Source organism: Vipera ursinii (genome assembly GCF_947247035.1).
Source record: "Vipera ursinii genome assembly, chromosome: 12".
NCBI classification, from domain to species: domain Eukaryota; kingdom Metazoa; phylum Chordata; class Lepidosauria; order Squamata; family Viperidae; genus Vipera; species Vipera ursinii.
The window spans coordinates 9,255,885-9,273,687 of NC_139525.1; the positions used below are offsets into that span (position 1 = coordinate 9,255,885).

Genomic DNA, 17,803 nt, shown 5'->3' on the forward strand with positions numbered 1-17,803 from the left:
TCGGACAAGCGCTGGCTCTTCGGCTTTGAAATGGAGATGAGCACCGGCCCCTAGAGTCGGAAACGACTAGCACGCATGTGCGGGGGAACCTTTACCTTTACCTTTTTAGGATTATTGACTAGGCTAGTTGGTCTCGCCATAAGCCAGTGGCAAGATAGGGAAAAATTTTGTTTTGTTTCTTTTTTAAAAAAATCCCTTAATGCATGGTGATGCGAAACTGAAATGTGGGATATACTTTTAGTTTTGAATCCTAACTCTTGTACAGTATCCAGAAATGCATAAGAGAGACTTTTCCCTATATTTCTGAATGTTGCACTTTTTACTCCTTGCAAACTTGGTAAATACAATATCTAAATGTCTTAAAAGATTGACTAAAATGTGATGAAATCTCCTGGCACCAGCTGGACATAAAGCGGGAGGGAAGGTTGGCAGCCAGCAGTCCCAAGTGTCAATTGTATTCATAGGAAAGAATAAATAGCAGATGTGGTTGACGCTTTCAAGCAGACGGAATATTGTGAGATTTGGGCTCATTCAGATTCAATCTCCTGCAATTGGTTGCAAATGTCCACACTTGGTATTCTAAGACTGGAAGCCCCACCCTGTCGGGGAAAGTTGGATTCACTGATTGATTTGTTCAGAAAGGAGAAACCAGTGATTGTCTGATGGACTTCATCAGCAGGACAGAAGGCCAGATGTTCTCCTTGAGGGGGCCCTGGTTGCCCTCTGAGCTGCGTTCTTTCCTTGCAGATGTTTCATTACCCAAACTAGGTAACATCATCCGTGCTCCGTCCATGCAACATTTCTGGCAGCTCAAGTTTGATGCTTTATTCCTGTTGTCCTCATTGACACAGGTGAGGCAGGATGGGGGTGGGTGGGTGGGATGGGGCATGCAAGCTGTTTAATGCTGAGCTGCAGGGCAGGAGGATCAGTTCGGCCTTGAAGGAGACTTTGAGGACAAACCAGGAGACAATTGGGATGCTGAATTGCAGCTCAGTGACCAGTTGGCTGGACATTTGATGAAGAGTTCTGAGCTCTCTGCATGCTGAGGACAACACCACCAAAGACGTGTATTAGGTAGTACAAGGCTGCTTCAGAGGTTTGGGGATGAAACCAGTGTCCACCTACCACATCTCTTTAGGGGGCAACAATATTTTAACCATTGGTGTACATAGGATGCCCCTTCGTTTGAAACATCACATATATCGTTTGAAACATCACATATCATTGGGTGCTATCTGACAAAATGAAATTCAATGATGAAAAAAGTAAAAGTTCAAGAAAAATCAAATGCACAGGTATAGTATAGGTGGTACCTTGCTTAATAGTAGCAACTGTGAGAGGGATCTTGGAGTCCTAGTGGACAATCACTTAAATATGAGCCAGCCGTGTACTGCAGCTGCCAAAAAAGCCAGCACAGTGCTAGGCTGCATTAACAGAGGGATAGAGTCAAGATCATGTGAAGTGTTAATACCACTTTACAATGCCTTGGTAAGGCCACACTTGGAATGCTGCACCCAGTTTTGGTCACCACGGTGTAAAAAAAGATGTTGAGACTCTAAAAAGAGTACAGAGAAGAGCAACAAAGATGATTAGGGGACTGGAGGCTAAAACATATATGGAATGGTTGCTGGAACTGGGTATGTCTAGTTTAATGAAGGATCAGGGTTGATATGATAGCAGTCTTCCAATATCTCAAGGGCTGCCACAAAGAAGAGGGGGGTCAAGCTTTTCTCCAAAGCACCTGAAGGCAGGACAAGAAGCAACGGATGGAAACTAACCAAAGAGAGCAGCAACCTAGAACTAAGGAGAAACTTCCTGACAGTTAGAACAATTAACCAGTGGAACAACCTGCCTCCAGAAGCGGTGAATGCTCCAACACTGGAAGTTTTTAAGAAGAGACTGGACAGCCGTTTGTCTGAAATGGTATAGGGTTTCCTGCCTGAGCAGGGGGTTGGACTAGATGACCTCCAAGGTGCCTTCCAACTTTATTATTATTATTGATCTCTTGCCATATATTAACTATACAAGAGTACAGAACCATCAGGTATACAACTGTACCCTAATCAACGGCCCAGAGTCGGTGAGGTGGGTGGCACATAAATTTAATAAATAAATAAGAGACCTAGGATGGGTTGTTGTTCCAGTAAACCATTAACAGTAATAAGAAGCAAAACCAGATGGTGAGAGAAGGTGCACATTGAAATCTTGATTTTAAGATGACTCTTTTAGCAAGCTTCAGATGCAAGAGGCCCCATTTCCATATCTGAACGCCTCTTCGCAGAAGTGTCAGGCAAGCCCGTTAATTTACATGAATTTGCCATCAATTGCAGCTATTCTCATTTGCATAATGGCATTAGATGGATGACACCGATGGATCCAAATGACATAAATCAGCACCAACACTTTGTCATGTAGTAAACATTTGGCAGTAATGGCATCTTTTTCTCTCCCCAACTGGTCCATTAAGTAGGTTTCACTCCACTGAAATTGAAGTGGAAAGAGAAACAGGGCAAATGTTATTATATCCTTTGAAAATGCTCCCTGTTGTTGTTTTTTTTAAAGAGATGGGGAAATGTGTTCTATCAGGATGGTCTTCTCAAATCATCTAGGGCCCTCCAAATGTCTTTGGACTGAACTTCATCAATCTAAATCACGGTCTATATAAAGCTATGAAGACAGCACCATCTGGAGGTCCGTCTGCCACCCATTCAGACGTTTCCCCGTCCACGTTCGACGGAACACTAGCATAGCAATGTTCATCTTCTAGTGTCTGAGATATTTCGACAGCTGTTTTTTCTACCTGCTTCTACCATGACAGTCGGTGACCAAAAGAAGAGAAAACTAAGGGCTGTCCTCTGAGATACTTGGAGAACATCAAGTTGCCTTTGCTTGCGCTGTTACGTTGCCAAGATCACTAAAGTTGAAGTTTCCAAGTTTAATAACACAGCACAGAAAATCCACATGCAGAATTATGTCCCACAAACAACGATGCCTCTTTAAAAAAAGAAAAACCCACCCATTTTGATTTTCACACAGCTTGAACAATATGTTCGTTATTTTTATGTGAATGCACGCATTAAGGTTTTAGCTCAGGTTATGTGTGAGAAATGTAATACACACAAACAGCACTAGTGGAACATGCAGAAAAAAAAATTAGAAGGCTCTGAGGGCTGAACTCCCCTATTCTTGGGGCTATCAGGGTTAAAACGTTTGAGGCAGAGATCCACGGTTCACTACATAAAATAAGCAAGAGAATCTGAAAGTAACAATCTGGACTTATCCCAACCTCGGTTTCTCCTGGCTGGTGGCAGGAAGTTGCTTTCATTAGCAAAATTTCAGGCTTTAAAGACAGAACCCCCCCCCCCCCAAATGTCTGGAAGTCAAGGCTTCCAAACATGGTTGACATCAGTTGGAAGTGGGAGGAAGGAGAATTTACATATTTCCCTCCGACTTCCAGCAACCTAATAAGTTACAGATCGAAAATATGATGATGATGTTACCCATTCAGCTGTGTCTGACTCTTGACGATTCTGTGGGCCAGGACTCTCCGTGTCTTCTGATCTGCACTGTTTCCTTGAGTTATTCTATGCTCTGGCTGGTGTCAGTTTTGATAGCGTCCAGCCACCACGTTCTTTGGCGGCCCGTTTTCCTTCTATTGCTAACTTCTTCCAAACATCATTGCTGTTCCCAGTGAATTCCCCCGTATATGGAAAATTATACTGAAAATACGCTGTTACATTATTAGCAGTGTTTTCAGTAACCATGGCCAAAGGAACTGAACCAGTGTCTGCAGGGAATCTACCTCTGCCCACTGTATCTCGCCCCCCCCATGCACAAATCCTTTTAAGATGGGTGGTGTAACAAACTGCCCTCCATCCTCACAAACTCTGAAGTTCACATACTTACAACCATTTGTATAGTGATGGTTCAAAGTTACAACAGCATTGAAAAAAGGAGACGTACAACAGGTACAACAGGTGCATCCCTTTGGTCACAGGGTCAAAATTCAGATGCTTGGCAGTAGGCATATATTTACCATGGTTGCAGAATCCCGGGGGGGGTGTTGTCGCATGATCCCCATTTGCAACCTTCCCAGCCAGTTTCCGACAAATAAAGTCAATGGAGGAAGCCGGATTTTCTTAATGACCATGATTCCCTTAACTGTGGTTATTCTGGTCCCAGTTTGTCATCCTAATTATGTCAAGGTCTAGCTGTATTCACTCAGTGCAGCTCGCTCTGCCCAACGTCCAAGGTTGGTTCTTTTCATTTGGTGGCTGACTTAATTTTGTGGATGGCGTATGGGCTGGATTCCTTGGGGATCCAAATCTCATCTCCTATGTGGCCTCTTTCATCAGCTGCCCCCTCCAAGGCTGCAGTCAGTTCCGGCCCAAAAATGTTGGTGTTCCGGTAATTGGAGGTAAGATGGCCGAAAGAGGACTCTGAAGAGCTTTCCTCCCGATTTTCTTCATCTTGGTCATCCTGTAACTTGGTTGTCTCCAGCTGCAAGGAGTCAGTCACATCTGCCTTTTTGAAGGCCCCCTTGAGGTCACGCAAGAAGGTTGTCTTGGGGACGAAGAAGAGGAGGAGAAGCACCAGCCCTCCAGATACCCCACATAGGAAATAAAAGCCCACCTTTTCAGGAACACCTGCAAAGAGAGAAGATGATGTTCACTATAGTTAGTCTCAATTCACCAACTGCTATAAGCCAGGGCTTGTTCAAACCTCGTTTACTGAACCCATCACAGTTCCCTGGAATGTTCAGTGTTTGTCCAGGCAGAGGACCATATTTGGCTTTGTAGTACCCTCCTGGGTCCTACAATCCAAAAAGTAACTGATGCGGCCAGGAGAAAAAAATAAACTTAATTTCTCTTAAGTTTAATGAAAAATAAATATAATTAGCCTGCTTCTTCTCTACTATGTTCAGCCAACAGAGTGTGGCTTTGCATGTGATATATACCACATCTTCCAATCCCTCAATCCTGAAGATGAAAAGTTAAATAGTTTTCTGGTCTCACGGCTGGGTATAAATTTGCCCTAAATTCTCAACGGTGGGAGAGAAATGAAAAAGAGTCACAGGACTACTTGAATCCCAAAGGATTATGAAAATCTAGTCTACTAAAATACTTGTGTCTGTAACCTTTAACTAGGCAAAATGGTGCATGATAGCACAAAACCTTTTTAAAGTACCTTAAATTGGCTAACTTACAAAATACATCCAAAATCCAGGACCCCATCAAATTGAAATTTGGCAAATTTTATAAAACGCTTTCCAACCTAAAATTATCATAAAGCATGTTAGAACCGAATACAAAACATCACAAAGCATTTATTGGGGACAGCTGCTGATGTTTGATTGTGCTATATAGTTCAACATGTGTTACTTTCAAGGCAGATACACCTCTGAATTTCTCGCAACATTTTGAAGAACGCTTCAAGTACATTGGAAGCTCTGCCACACTAGAAGGCGTGGAGGAATCTGATTACAGGTTGTGTCATGTAGGATGAAATTCTCTTGTCACACCATGAACTCCTGTAGGGCCAAGAATGATCACACATACCCCAGATATGGGCTATTGTTTCCAGAGAGTTAGTAAATATCATCAGATTTTCTTGGAAGCGCCTGGACAGCCTCGGCCCGGTGTACCAGCCACCTGTAGCAAATAAGGGATAGGATGATCTTACTAAGGATGCCTCCGGTAGTAAGAAAAGAAAGTTTCTTTTCTTAGTCTGGATCGTTTAAGGGACAAGCACAAACTCACTGGCTCAGGCATCTTTCGAAGGCCACACCTTCCAGATAGGGGATGGGTGACCTTTTGACCAACAAAACTTATGTCTTCTTCTGTGCCACTGGATTCAGTGGCCAAGGGCTTCAGAGGGAGGAGAAAGGACATCAGCCAAGGAAGTGGGTGTGTCTCACTGATGAGATCATCAGGCCAATAGCCTCGCTGATGCAGTTTTCACGGTGATGTTCTGTTGATATAATCTCATAGGAGGTTTTCCAGATGAATGTGGCCAGTAATATCCAACTTTGGTCAGGTAGAAGGTATGAGAAGAAGGACCATGTTTCCAAAGGGAGTGGAATCAGGTCCTACTGAGGGAGCAAGGAAAGTTTAAGGCAGCCATTTTGCGCCTCTGCCCATACCATCCCAAAGCTCTAAACTCTGCAAAAATGGAAGATATATTTATGACTCCATTCCCACAGACTGACTGCAGGTGACCTCAGGCAAGACACTCCGCTAGGTCTGCTCACAGTTATAACAGCCCCATTGGCCCAATAGGCTTCAGCCGGTTACCCGATTAATGCATTCCGGCTTGCCACACTGCATTGAACCTAATAGCCTGCGATGTACAACATGCTATGCAATCAACGACAAAAGAGCCAAGCAACCCTTTAAACAAGCTTATTATGTGGTGGGAATTCACAGTCGTTTCATTTCTCATCAGAAGCCAGCCGGAAATTATCTTGCTATGATTTGGCAATGTGCCTCCATGTTCCAGCAGCAAAATCCTGGGAAGGGATTATGTTCTAATAGAAGGGAATTATGTCAGTCCTACAGGCTGCTACAGGTTTATTATCTATGGAAATGCAACAGGCCTCTTGAGGGAATGCAGTTTTCCCTTGGGGAGCCCAGCTGAAATCTCATGCGATGGGGAAATCAGAAAAGAGCCACCGAGCGGGGAGCAGAATCCACTGGGATCTCTGTTCTGCTCAGGGCAGAGGTGCCCAGTGCAACTGAGGTGAAAGAGATGCCATTCAAAAGCTGGAGAATGGATTTCACAGATGGAGAACACTTGCTTGCATTTCTCAGGCATTTCCTGCTACCACTGAGGAAGGCCTCCCCGCCACCTCGCAGACTAAGGGTGGAGAATATGAGATCCTTCAGACCTTCTGAGCTACCAACCCTAGGATGTCTCACCCTGCTTCAATCCAACTGGTGTTGAGAGATAGATCATGGCAACATCTGGAGGACATCAAGGGTTCTTAAGAAGCATCTTCCTTCCTTTCCTTGGGTTGACTTTCCAGCTTTTTCTCTAGGGCAAACGTTGCCCAACTGGCACCCTCCTCACTGGGCTAGAAATTTGGGTCCCAGAATCCCCAAACAAAAGGCACCCCTTTGGGAAAACCATTCCAAGGGCACCTGCCCTTTCTAAAGTAACTTTCTATGCTGGGTGCAAAACAGGCTGTGAAAATTTGGCCCGTTACCTGAAGATGGGATAATTTGAGGGAACCTATGGAAAAATGTAGCCAGAACATCATCCCTCCAATTGATCCTGTTCATATTTCCAGCCTGTGATTGGCGGGCTTCAATCAAAGATTATTATTATTATTATTGGTCTTTCCTTTAATGTTCTATTTTTCATATCCAAGTCTTTTTTTGCTTTGGGTGGCTACTAACCGGGTTCATTCCTTACGGAACTATTTCTTGGACAGAAGAGAGTTAAGTTCTTGTAGCAAACTTTGGAGTTCCACCTACACACTGCTGTTCTATTCTTTAGCAGACACATGGTGGCTTCTGGTTTCTTGGCCTTCACAAGTTCAAGGACTGTCGCCTGTACACCATGTCCCAAAGGTATTCTTTCAAAAGGCAGCTGGACATTCTTGGGGTTTGTTTTTTTCCTTTGAAAATGTTCCTCTTCTCATCCAAGAAGCTTCTTCACTTCAGTTCTTGGATGAGAAGTGAAACATTTTCACAGGATAAAAAATGAATGAATGAATGAATGAATGAATGAATGAATGAATGAATGAATGAATGAATGAATGAATGAATGAATCTCCATAGATATAGGAGAAGGTGGTTGGAAGGAGGCTTTTCCCAGGTATTTCTCCATCCAGAGAAGTACTGCGGATTAAAATCAAGGCGGGATAATTACCGTGGGTGTAATCTGAGATTGAGAAGGGATCTCCTCGGGATTCACGTGTCGCCTCTTCTAGCAACTGCCTTGGCACTGAAAGACACACAGAGGTGCAGGTGATGGGAAAAGCAAACAAAAGCTTGTCTAAAACTTATTTTCTCCCAGGGGCAAAGTTAACCCTACATGAAAAATAGAATTTCTGAAAAGAAGCGATCGGTTATACTAGCACTAAGACAGAGCTGGACGTCACTAAACACTTAGCCCTGGGGGGGTGGGGATTATGGTTCAACCCTTAGGAGGGAAAGTACCGGGCCACATAAGCTGTGGCTTTGATTTGACAAAGGATTTTTATTTTTCAGATAAAAGTAGTCCTTGACGTACGACCACAACCGACCCCCACCATTTCTCTTGCTAAGCGAGACAGCTGTTAAGTGAGCCTTGCCTCATTTTACAACCTTTCCCGCCACCATCGTTAAGTGAGTCACTGCAGTTGTTAAGCAAGCAACAGGGTTTGTTAAGCGAACCTGGGTTCCCCCATTGACTTTGCTTGTCAGGTCGCAAAAGGGAACCGTATGACCCTCATACGAGCCGTCATAAATATGAGCTGGTGTCCAAGCATCCAAATTTTGATCACAGGACCATGGGGATGCTGCAACAGTTGTGAGTGTAAAAAAACAACAACAAACCAGTCCTAACTCACTTTTTACAGTGCCGTTGTAATTTTGAACGGTCGCTAAACGAATGATTGTAAGACAAGGGCTACCCGTATGCCAAAGCTCTAAACATGTCTAACTTGGAATGGAGAACTGCTCACTCAGCTGGTTTGTCGCTTGTCCTTCCCACCCCAAATATCAACAGTTGAATTTGTCGTCCTGCTTACCGCAAGTGTAGGACACTCTCAATTGTTTCTTCACCCCTGGGAAGCACGGATCTCCAAATGTAGCCGTGTTAGCAACGATGGTGCAATTCCTCTTCTTGTGGCATCTCTGGGACACTCTTCTCAAGGCATCAGGAACTGTGCATTCTACAAATCACACACATACACAACGCAGTCAGTCCTGTTGGGGGTGGAGAAATGGCAGATTCTGGAGGTTCGCTCAGTTGTGGACTTTCCAAACAAGGCCCCAAAGACTGACCGTCTACCAGAGTCAGTCTCAAATGGGCAATCACAAGTTTTGCTAGTGTTGAGGCACCATATTCTCTCAGATATGCATTAGATAGTCACCAGTTTGGTGTAAGGGTTAGATATGGCTTCCCTTCATCGTTTACAAAATGCAGGCGTGGCGTCAGTGAAATAGTTTCATCCTGTTCAGATTCTCGGAGTGAAGAAAGCTGTTTATCAAGAGGCATTCCAGATGTTTTGCTCAGGTGATGCTCAAGAGATCCTAGAGTTAAAATATTTGGAAGGACCAGTTCATCACACTTGGCGCCCTAGAGGTGGGCTGTTCAAGTTTTTTCAGGCTGTGAAGCTATTAGCTTTAAAAAACAAACAACCCCCCCCCCCCGAATTCACAAAATACCAGGTGTGGGTTTATTTATTGATTGATTTTGCAGGAGAACAAATACTCCCTCTTTAACAATGGATGTCCTACATGCATTTTTCCTCCTTTTTGTCCTTTGTCTCTCTGGAAACCCTGCAGAATTATTTGAATAAACCCTGCTGTAGAAAGCATTCCTGGAAAGCGCCCAAACTCCTTTAATTTTAGTCTCGCAACACAACAGTGTCATCGTGAAGTGTATTCTTTTTGACCTCAACATCTCACTTGTCCAACTTTCAGCTGAAATAAGCCATAAAGAGAGAATAGAGTTGGCTACGCGGAGAGCAAATTTCATGCCAATGTTGGTTTCTGCGGATGGAGCGTCAGTACTCCAACCAGGGAAAGGGCCAGAGCTGAGCAGGCCATAAACAGGCAACAAAAGGAGTTGCAAAACAAGGACATGAGAGGTCGCCATCAGCCCTTGCTAAAGTGTGCCTCTTGGCAGTTGCCAACAATACCAATTGTTGACTCTTTGTGTCCAGTTGACTCTTTGTGCCTCAGCTCAGAACTGGCTACATCCATAGGTAGGTAAGTTATTTGTTTGTTTGTTTATTACATTTATTTGCTCCCTATCTTGCCGTGGGGCTACTTTAGGTGGCTTACAATAATAAAAAGGAAGAAAAATGAAGGAGTATAAACAGGAGTACAATAATAGAACAATAAAATAAACTATGACAAAAGAACACAATTAGAATAAATACATCAATATGATAATCAGGAAGATGGATGGGTGGCAAGCAGAAAGCAAGGGAGAGGATAGGTGGAATCTGCCATTCATCCATGTTAGAAATTCTGTTAGAACAAAGTGTACAGTCACCATGTGCTTTACTGCTTAACTGTTTTTCTGTAACAGGAAACAGGAAACAAAAGAACATAAGAGAATATACCATAAATCGAAAATTGTAAACACTGCCATCTACTGGCTGAATACAACTGTAATTGTTGCACAAAAATATATTCTAACAATGAATTCCAACAATCCAGCAGCCACCTCCAGTGTGGAATTGCCCCATTTTGGTCTTCAGGCTCTTGCAGAAGGGTAGAAGAGGTATCCAAGAGGGCAGATGAACCAGAGTTGTGTGTCTGAAGGAGGTGATACTTCAAGGGATCTCTTTCCCTTATAACACCTCTACACCACCACTTTCCCTCTCCAAGCCTCAGAAGGCCTCCTTAGCATTTCAGAAGGCTGGCATCCATCACAATTGGCTCAGCAGGAACAACAAAGGTTCCCTCATCTCCACTTCAACTTAAAGGGGGGGGGGGAATGAAAAGGAGGAGGAAAAACAGTAGTGTGGCATTTTTCACACCACCCTAGGATCAATGATAGAACTCTGATCAATTTCAACTCTGTTTGCCTGGACTGGGCTGCTTAAAGGAAGCAACGAAACCAACAAACCACCCTTCCCCTTTCAGGACCTGGGAGATTGTCAGAGGATTTGGTGCAATGCGCAAAGTTCTCCAACCAGTTGCCATGATGGAAATACAGAGGTCATGAGGAACCTTCCACCTGGCACCAGATCCTGATGTGGAAGGAGCCAGAGACTCACCAAGTGCAGAAATGCTTAGGATTGTCTTAGCAGATGCTGACCTATTTCAGGTTCTGTCCCGTTCATAGAATTACACTCCAACTTTCCTCGCAAAGGTCGTCCATAGATCGAAGAATAAATAGCTAGAACTGAGTTACTCCGACACTGTAGCCTCATCTTGTCATTTTCACATACAGTCTTGAGACGAAAATTGGCTGAAAATGAAAAACAGTCATTCCTCATAGTCTCAATCCCCTCCTTGCTCCCTAATATTTTAAAATCCCTTTTCCTTTTATTAAGGCCATATTTGAGATAAGGGACTATCAAGACAGGTTTGACTCTCAGAACAACAGGTTAAAACCTGAAAAGGAATTCTTTTGAGCTGATATCAGCTCTTAAAGGTTGTAAGTGCTGGATAATGCTTTGCGTAGACCCGGACAACTGCATTTTATGCAATGATTCAATGACTACAGTTAGTCAAACTACAATTTAGTGTGATTTAGCCCCAAAGATTTTAATCAACTGATTTTGTTTTCAGTTATATGTGTTTCCAGATAAAGCTTCAAAAATCACTTATCCTAATTTTAGATGGGATGAAATTCAACAGGTGATTAGATAAACCATTTTTCTCTCTCTCTCTTCCATTGAACTGTGTCCAGTTCTTCCAGACTACCTGGATAAATGAGTTTTCCTGGCAAGGTTTTTCAGAAGTGGTTGGGCATTACCTCAACTAGGGCTGGAAAAGAGTGACTGCCCCAAGGTCACCCAGCTGGTTTTGTGCCTAAAGTGGGACTAGAACTCACAGTCTCCTGGTTTCAGACTAATGCCTTAACCACGACACCTTGGTGGAGCAGTGGAGCCTTGGTGGAGCAGTGGGCTAATGCCTTCTTAAGTAACACCAGCTGCCTGCAATTAGTGCAGGTTCGCATCCCACCAGGCTCAAGGTTGACTCAGCCTTCCATCCTTCCGAGGTAGGTAAAATGAGGACCCAGATTGTTGGGGGCAATAAGCTGACTTTGTAATAATGCCGCTTGGGGGTGTGTGTGAAAGCCCTAATAAGCAGGCATATGCATAGAATGAAGGCTACTGCTAAGCTTGTAAGCCGCCCTGAGTCTTCGGACAAGGGCGGGATATAAATGGAATTAAAATAAAAATAAATAAATAAAATAAAAAATAAACTGGCTCTCTCAGATTAACTTTAGTGGGATGCAAAGAGTGCCACTTCTTGTTATGTGAACAAATGGTCTGTTGGATCCAATTATTCAGCCTTCCTCTGAGAAGTCTCTTATCTGCATCACCAGCTTTCACCCTTTTCCCAAAGCCCTCCAGATAGATTAAACCTTTGGCCTCTACTAATGATGTTATAGCAGCTTTGGAGAACCTCCTGCAATTCTCCAGAAGACTGTAGGGTAGAGCTACAAGTTTTCTCCTTTTCCACCTTAATGCCTTGTTGAAGTCACTCACCAGGTCTGCATTTATAGGAAACCACCAAGTATTTGTGTGTTCCTGGGCACGCATCAGGCCCAAACACTCGGCTGTGGACAAGGAAATGGCACCATCGATGGTCCTGGCACTCATCCATCATTTTCGGCACTCATCCATCATTTTCTGGTGGAAAAGGACAGGCGTTAGGTGTAGCCATATCTAATTTAGAAAGACCATAACTAGTCTCTAGAAGTGCATAGGTTCTCTACAACCCAGCATTCTCTGTAGAGTTTTGTGACTGAAAGCTTCCTCTTTCTCTGTTAATTATTGTCATTTTCAGTAATCGTGGCCAAAGGAACTGTCCCTGGGTCTGCAGGAAATCTTACAACCTTTGGCATAGTGATTGTTCAAAGTTACAACAGCATTGAAAAAAGAAATGTACCACAAGTGCTTGATCAGGGGGCTGGACTAGAAGACCTCCTAGGTCTCTTCCAGCTCTACTCTACTCTACTCTACTCTACTCTACTCTACTCTACTCTACTCTACTCTACTCTACTCTAGGTAAAAGGTAAAGGTTCCCCCGCACATGTGTGCTAGTCGTTTCCAACTCTAGGGGCTGGTGCCCATCTCCGTTTCAAAGCCGAAGAGCCAGCGCTTGTCCGAGGACATCTCCGTGGTCATGTGGCTGGCATGACTAGACGCCAAAGGCGCACGGAACACTGTTACCTTCCCACCGGAGTGGTCCCTATTTTTCTACTTGCATTTTTACGTCCTTTCGAACTGCTAGGTTGGCAGAAGCTGGGACGAGTAACAGGCGCTCACTCTGTTACGTGGCACTCGGGATTTACTCTACTCTACTCCTGTTCTATTCTATTCTATTCTATTCTATTCTATTCTATTCTATTCTATTCTATTCTATTCTATTCTATTCTGTTCTGTTCTGTTCTGTTCTGTTCTGTTCTGTTCTGTTCTGTTCTATTCCTTATTCTGTTCTGTCCTGTCCTATCCTGTCCTGTCCTGTTCCTTATTCTATTCTATTTTATTCTATTCTACTCTACTCTACTCTTCTCTTCTCTACTTCTGTTCTATTCTTTTCTGTTCTGTCCTGTCCTGTCCTGTTCCTTATTCTATTCTATTTTATTCTATTCCACTCTACTCTACTCTACTCTACTCTACTCTACTCTACTCTACTCTATTCTATTCCATATACCTGTAACCATTGCAGAATCCCTACGGTCACATGGTCAGCATGGTTTGGTGGCCTGGTTTCCTTTTATGCCTTAAGTCTAGTTTGGCTCTTTGTGGCAAAAGCAGGAAAACTCTTTGCCAGCACATTCCTTCCCAGGTCTTTCCCAAGCCATCTCCAGGAGAAATCTCAACGCCAGCCAAGCCTTTGGGCCGCTCCCAAGTGCATCGCTTTGCGAGCCACTAGATGGCAATCTGTCTTTCCCCAAACCTTCTCCGGGAGGGATTTCTGTCCTTCGCTCAGACGACCCAACAATCAAACGAGGGAATATGCTGCTTGCGGTTGCCCTTAAGAGATAGGTGGTCGAAAAGGGATCTCCAGCATTGGCTGCCAGGGGTCTCGTTGAGCTGAGATGCCCCACGTTGAGAAGGCTTGACCCAGAAAAGCTCTTCCTCGTTCTCTGTAGCTCTTCCTTTGCCCTCAAAGAAACCAATGCTTGCAGGAGCAGCAGTATTTTTTTCTTCTGATGCTCCCTTCATTCTTCTTGATTGCTTTATTTGCTTAACGATTCCACATCATTAAAAGGGGGGAAACAGCTTTTTTTTTTAAAAAAAAAAAGGATAGGGAGATGCATTTTCTCTCTCTCTCTTCCTAGCATTTTCGCTTAATGCTAGGAAGAGAAATGGTTCAGTTACCAATTGTAGTGTTTCTCTTAACAACAGGGCCCCCCAAACAGGACATAAAATGGGCGCCACTCCCTCAACCATTGTCTTGCTTAGCCATGGAAACGTTGAGCTCAATTGTGCTCATAAATCGAGGACTATCTGTACAAAAAAACTCCAAAAACCTCTTCTGCAATGTCAGAACGTCTTACCTGATGGGCTGTTGCAGATGAGCAATCAAGGTCCTCCCAAGAGAGTTCTCCTGAGGCTGGACAGAGGTTTGGGCTGGGCACCCTTCGCCCATAAAAAGCAGAAAGTATGGCAATGGAGGTCTTGTGGGGGCAAAGTATTGTTAGTTGCTCCCCATCACAGGCGTGGATAGTGTGGTTCTTCAAAACCTTCCTCAGGTAGCCTTGTGAAAGAAGAAGGTCACAGACAGCAGAAACCTTAAAATTCTTACTTGCACTTGACATTAGACCAGAGGTCTCCAAGCTTGGGAACTTTAAGTCTTCTGGACTTCAGCTCCCAGAATTCCGCAGCTAGCCATGCTGGGTGGGAAATTCTGGGAACTGAAATCCAGAAGTCTTAAAGTTGCCAAGTTTGGGGACCCCTGCATTAGACACAAGACGTTACCCTCACATTGTATAGTCTAGAACGCCAATCCCAAAAAACATTCAGAAAGACTGATCTTTAGGAAAATTGAGACAGTCTAGCCAAACACTCACTAGCATTCCCAGATTTCTCTATTCTAGAAGGTTCTGAAGGCTTCAGTCACACAAGCCATTTTCAAGCCACTCTACAAAAGCTGCCAGCACTGTGTCTGTTCCAGCACAAATTTACTATTCAATATGGCAGAATTGGCTTTAAATCACTGAGTTAAAAAAACCCAGATGGACAGTACTGAACATTTGTGGTGAAGCTATTGCTTACTACTTGACAGACCCTCACATAACTTTGCATTTCTAATTACAGGAAGGTCATTTTCTGAGTTGCTGCTGTTTTTACTGTTTTAATAACACAGCCTTAGTTGTGAGAATGGTTCGAGTCCTACAATTGCTACTTCCAATTTCTAGCGAAGCACCCAAGATCTGACAACATAACACATAGAAAGATAAACAAATAGTTGTGATGCAAGCACTGTTGGTTAGCAATTCTAAAATAGGAAAGAGATATTTCTGTTAGGGTAGGGTGAATCCAAGTCAATGGTCAGCTGAAAGCATCTGAAGGCAGGACGAGAAGCAACGGATGGAAACTAATCAAGGGGAGAAGCAATTCCTGGAATTAAGGAGAAAGTTCCTGACAGGGAGAACAATTAATCAGTGGAACAACTTGCCTTCAGAAGTTATGGGTGCAACTTCAGAAGAGACTGGACAACCGTTTGTCTGAAGTGGTATAGGGTTTCACTCTTGAGCAGAGGGTTAGACTAGAAGACCTCCAAGGTCCCTTCTAACACTGACAACAAAAAAATTTTGCTTGATTTTTTTTTAGTTTGTAGTCATCATTCAAAAGAAGAAGCTGTTCCACTATCCCTCTCAGAATGACCTCACTTTCTTTTGATTGCCTCAGTTTTCCCTCCAGGAATAAGAGATGTTTAAGAACTTGAGGTAGAAGTTGTCCTCTCTCATCTGCAGCCAAAGTCAGCCAGAAGAAAGCAACTGACAATGTTAAATCAGGACCCTCCTTCCTTCCAGTTTTAGCGCATCATCTCAGAAACTTACCTGAAAACTCAGGAGCTGCCTCCAGGAATGCTGGATAACAGGACAAGCTCACCACGGTTGCAGCCAGCCAAAGCCAACCCATTAGCTGAGATCCAGGCATGGCACTGCATAGCCAGCCTTGATGTAGCCCAGACTCCAGTGCAATTTGCTGTTCTCTCTCATCTCCTTCTGCTGCTGGAACTAAACACTCCTATTGTCCATTAACAATGAGCTGGTTCTGTACGTGGCTGGCAGCGTGTGTGTGTGTGTGTGTGCGCGCGTGTTTGTGTGTGGCTAGCTAACTAAAAAAGATCCAGTAAACCTGTGCTGGCTTTAAACATCATCAGGCCCCAGCTTAAAAACCAAAATAATGCTTCTTATTCCACTGATATATACACCTTCTCCTTGTCTGAGTTAAATTATTTTACTTGATTTTTGTGCCTGCAAGATTCTTCTATAGACTCTAAGCCATTCAATTCCCAAAGTTGTTAAGTAGCATAGAAGTAATAATATGGGTTAAAAACAATAAACGCCATAATTATAGTGACAATATCCATTGGCAGTGCTACCAACAGCAGCAGAGGGCTTTATATTTATAGAAGCGGTGAATGCTCCAGCACTGTAAGTTTTTAAGAAGAGAGTAGGCAGCCATTTGTCTGAAATGGGATAGGGTTTCCTGCCTGAGCAGGGGGTTGGACTGGATGACCTCCAAGGTCCCTTCCAACTCCGTTATTCTATCCTATATTGTCCCAAACACTTTCCTGAACAGCTGTCTTCCCAACTCTTTGGAAGCCCAGCCCAAAAAGAGGCAATTGAGGTGTCTGGGGGGAAAGTTATTCCACTGAAGAGACCATTACTGAGAAAATACAGCTAGGTGGTCAGCGAAAATAAGTGTTCTCTTAGTGTGGAGACCCTTCACAAGACCCTCTTCCAGTTTTTGCCAGACATTCAGATTCGATCCCGTGAGGGCATCTCAAGGATGTCCAAGATCTGAAACAGGAAGGGCTTCCTGGTGGCAAAGAGCTGGTTTGATTGCACCTGGAAGCTAACTATCATCCAGTGCAGCTCCTCAGAGTAAAATTCTATATTAGTGAGCCATAGGTGTTTCTGTTGTGATTCAGGGTCAGCCTGTGGGTTAGGCAGTTGGGTCGGACGACTCAGAGGAGGAGGGGGGTGTTGAAGACCTTGCTGAGGGGTTGAAGATCTTGCTGATGATAGCCCTCAGCCAGGCCCCTCCCACTTGGTCACCACGGAGACCCAGCTGTGTGAGCCTGACAGTGTGAATGAAGATGACCCACAGCTGGCCCTGTTCAAGGACGCCCGACGCAGGAGGCAGTCAAGTAGGAGTAAACAGAGGAAGGCAATGGGGCTTCTCGGAAGGAGGCAGAGAGAAGCCACGCCCTGAACTCTATATAAGGGGAATGTGTGGGAGGGCTGGTTTGCTGAAGGCAACCGCTCGGATGGTTCATGCTTCTTAAAGCTCCGGTTTCTTGGTTCGTGTCTTGTTTGTTTTTGTTGCAATAAATTTGGCAGGCGTAATTCCAGCCTCTTGCCGTTTGTGGAGGGGTTGTCCCTGCCGGTAGCAGGCTGGTACAGAACAGTTTTGTTCTATATTTTCCATATTGAAACTATTCAGAACTCTTGAGGCACGGGCCTTCCTGCAACAGCCAGAATCAGAACGTATACGGGAGCGCCACACAGCACTTAAAATAGCAAAACCTCTTCCATAAAAAAAAATAAATAAATCCAGAAATGCTCAACGCTACCAGCGAAATCCTATTTCATTCTTACTTGGTAGCAAAAGCTCATTTAGCTGTTACCCCATTTCTTCCGACAACTGTTATTTTAATGAACTGTTTACTCTCTACCCTTCTTTTTCAGCAACAACATTTCCCCAATTAATTAGATTAGTCCT

General features: G+C 43.9%; 1 protein-coding gene across 1 annotated transcript; it reads right to left on the reverse strand.

The window, feature by feature from the left end:
* Positions 1-2,920: 2,920 nt before the first annotated feature.
* Positions 2,921-16,190, reverse strand: LOC310645945 (protein eva-1 homolog C-like). The gene is made up of 8 exons (XM_083372031.1): positions 15,910-16,190; positions 14,404-14,603; positions 12,383-12,506; positions 10,981-11,133; positions 8,735-8,878; positions 7,873-7,947; positions 5,559-5,651; positions 2,921-4,646 (listed from the first exon to the last, which is right to left on the reverse strand). The coding sequence occupies exons 1-8, from the start codon at positions 16,007-16,009 to the stop codon at positions 4,264-4,266; spliced, it is 1,272 nt and encodes a 423-aa protein (XP_083228157.1). The 5' UTR covers positions 16,010-16,190; the 3' UTR covers positions 2,921-4,263.
* Between the last annotated feature and the right edge of the window lie 1,613 nt (positions 16,191-17,803).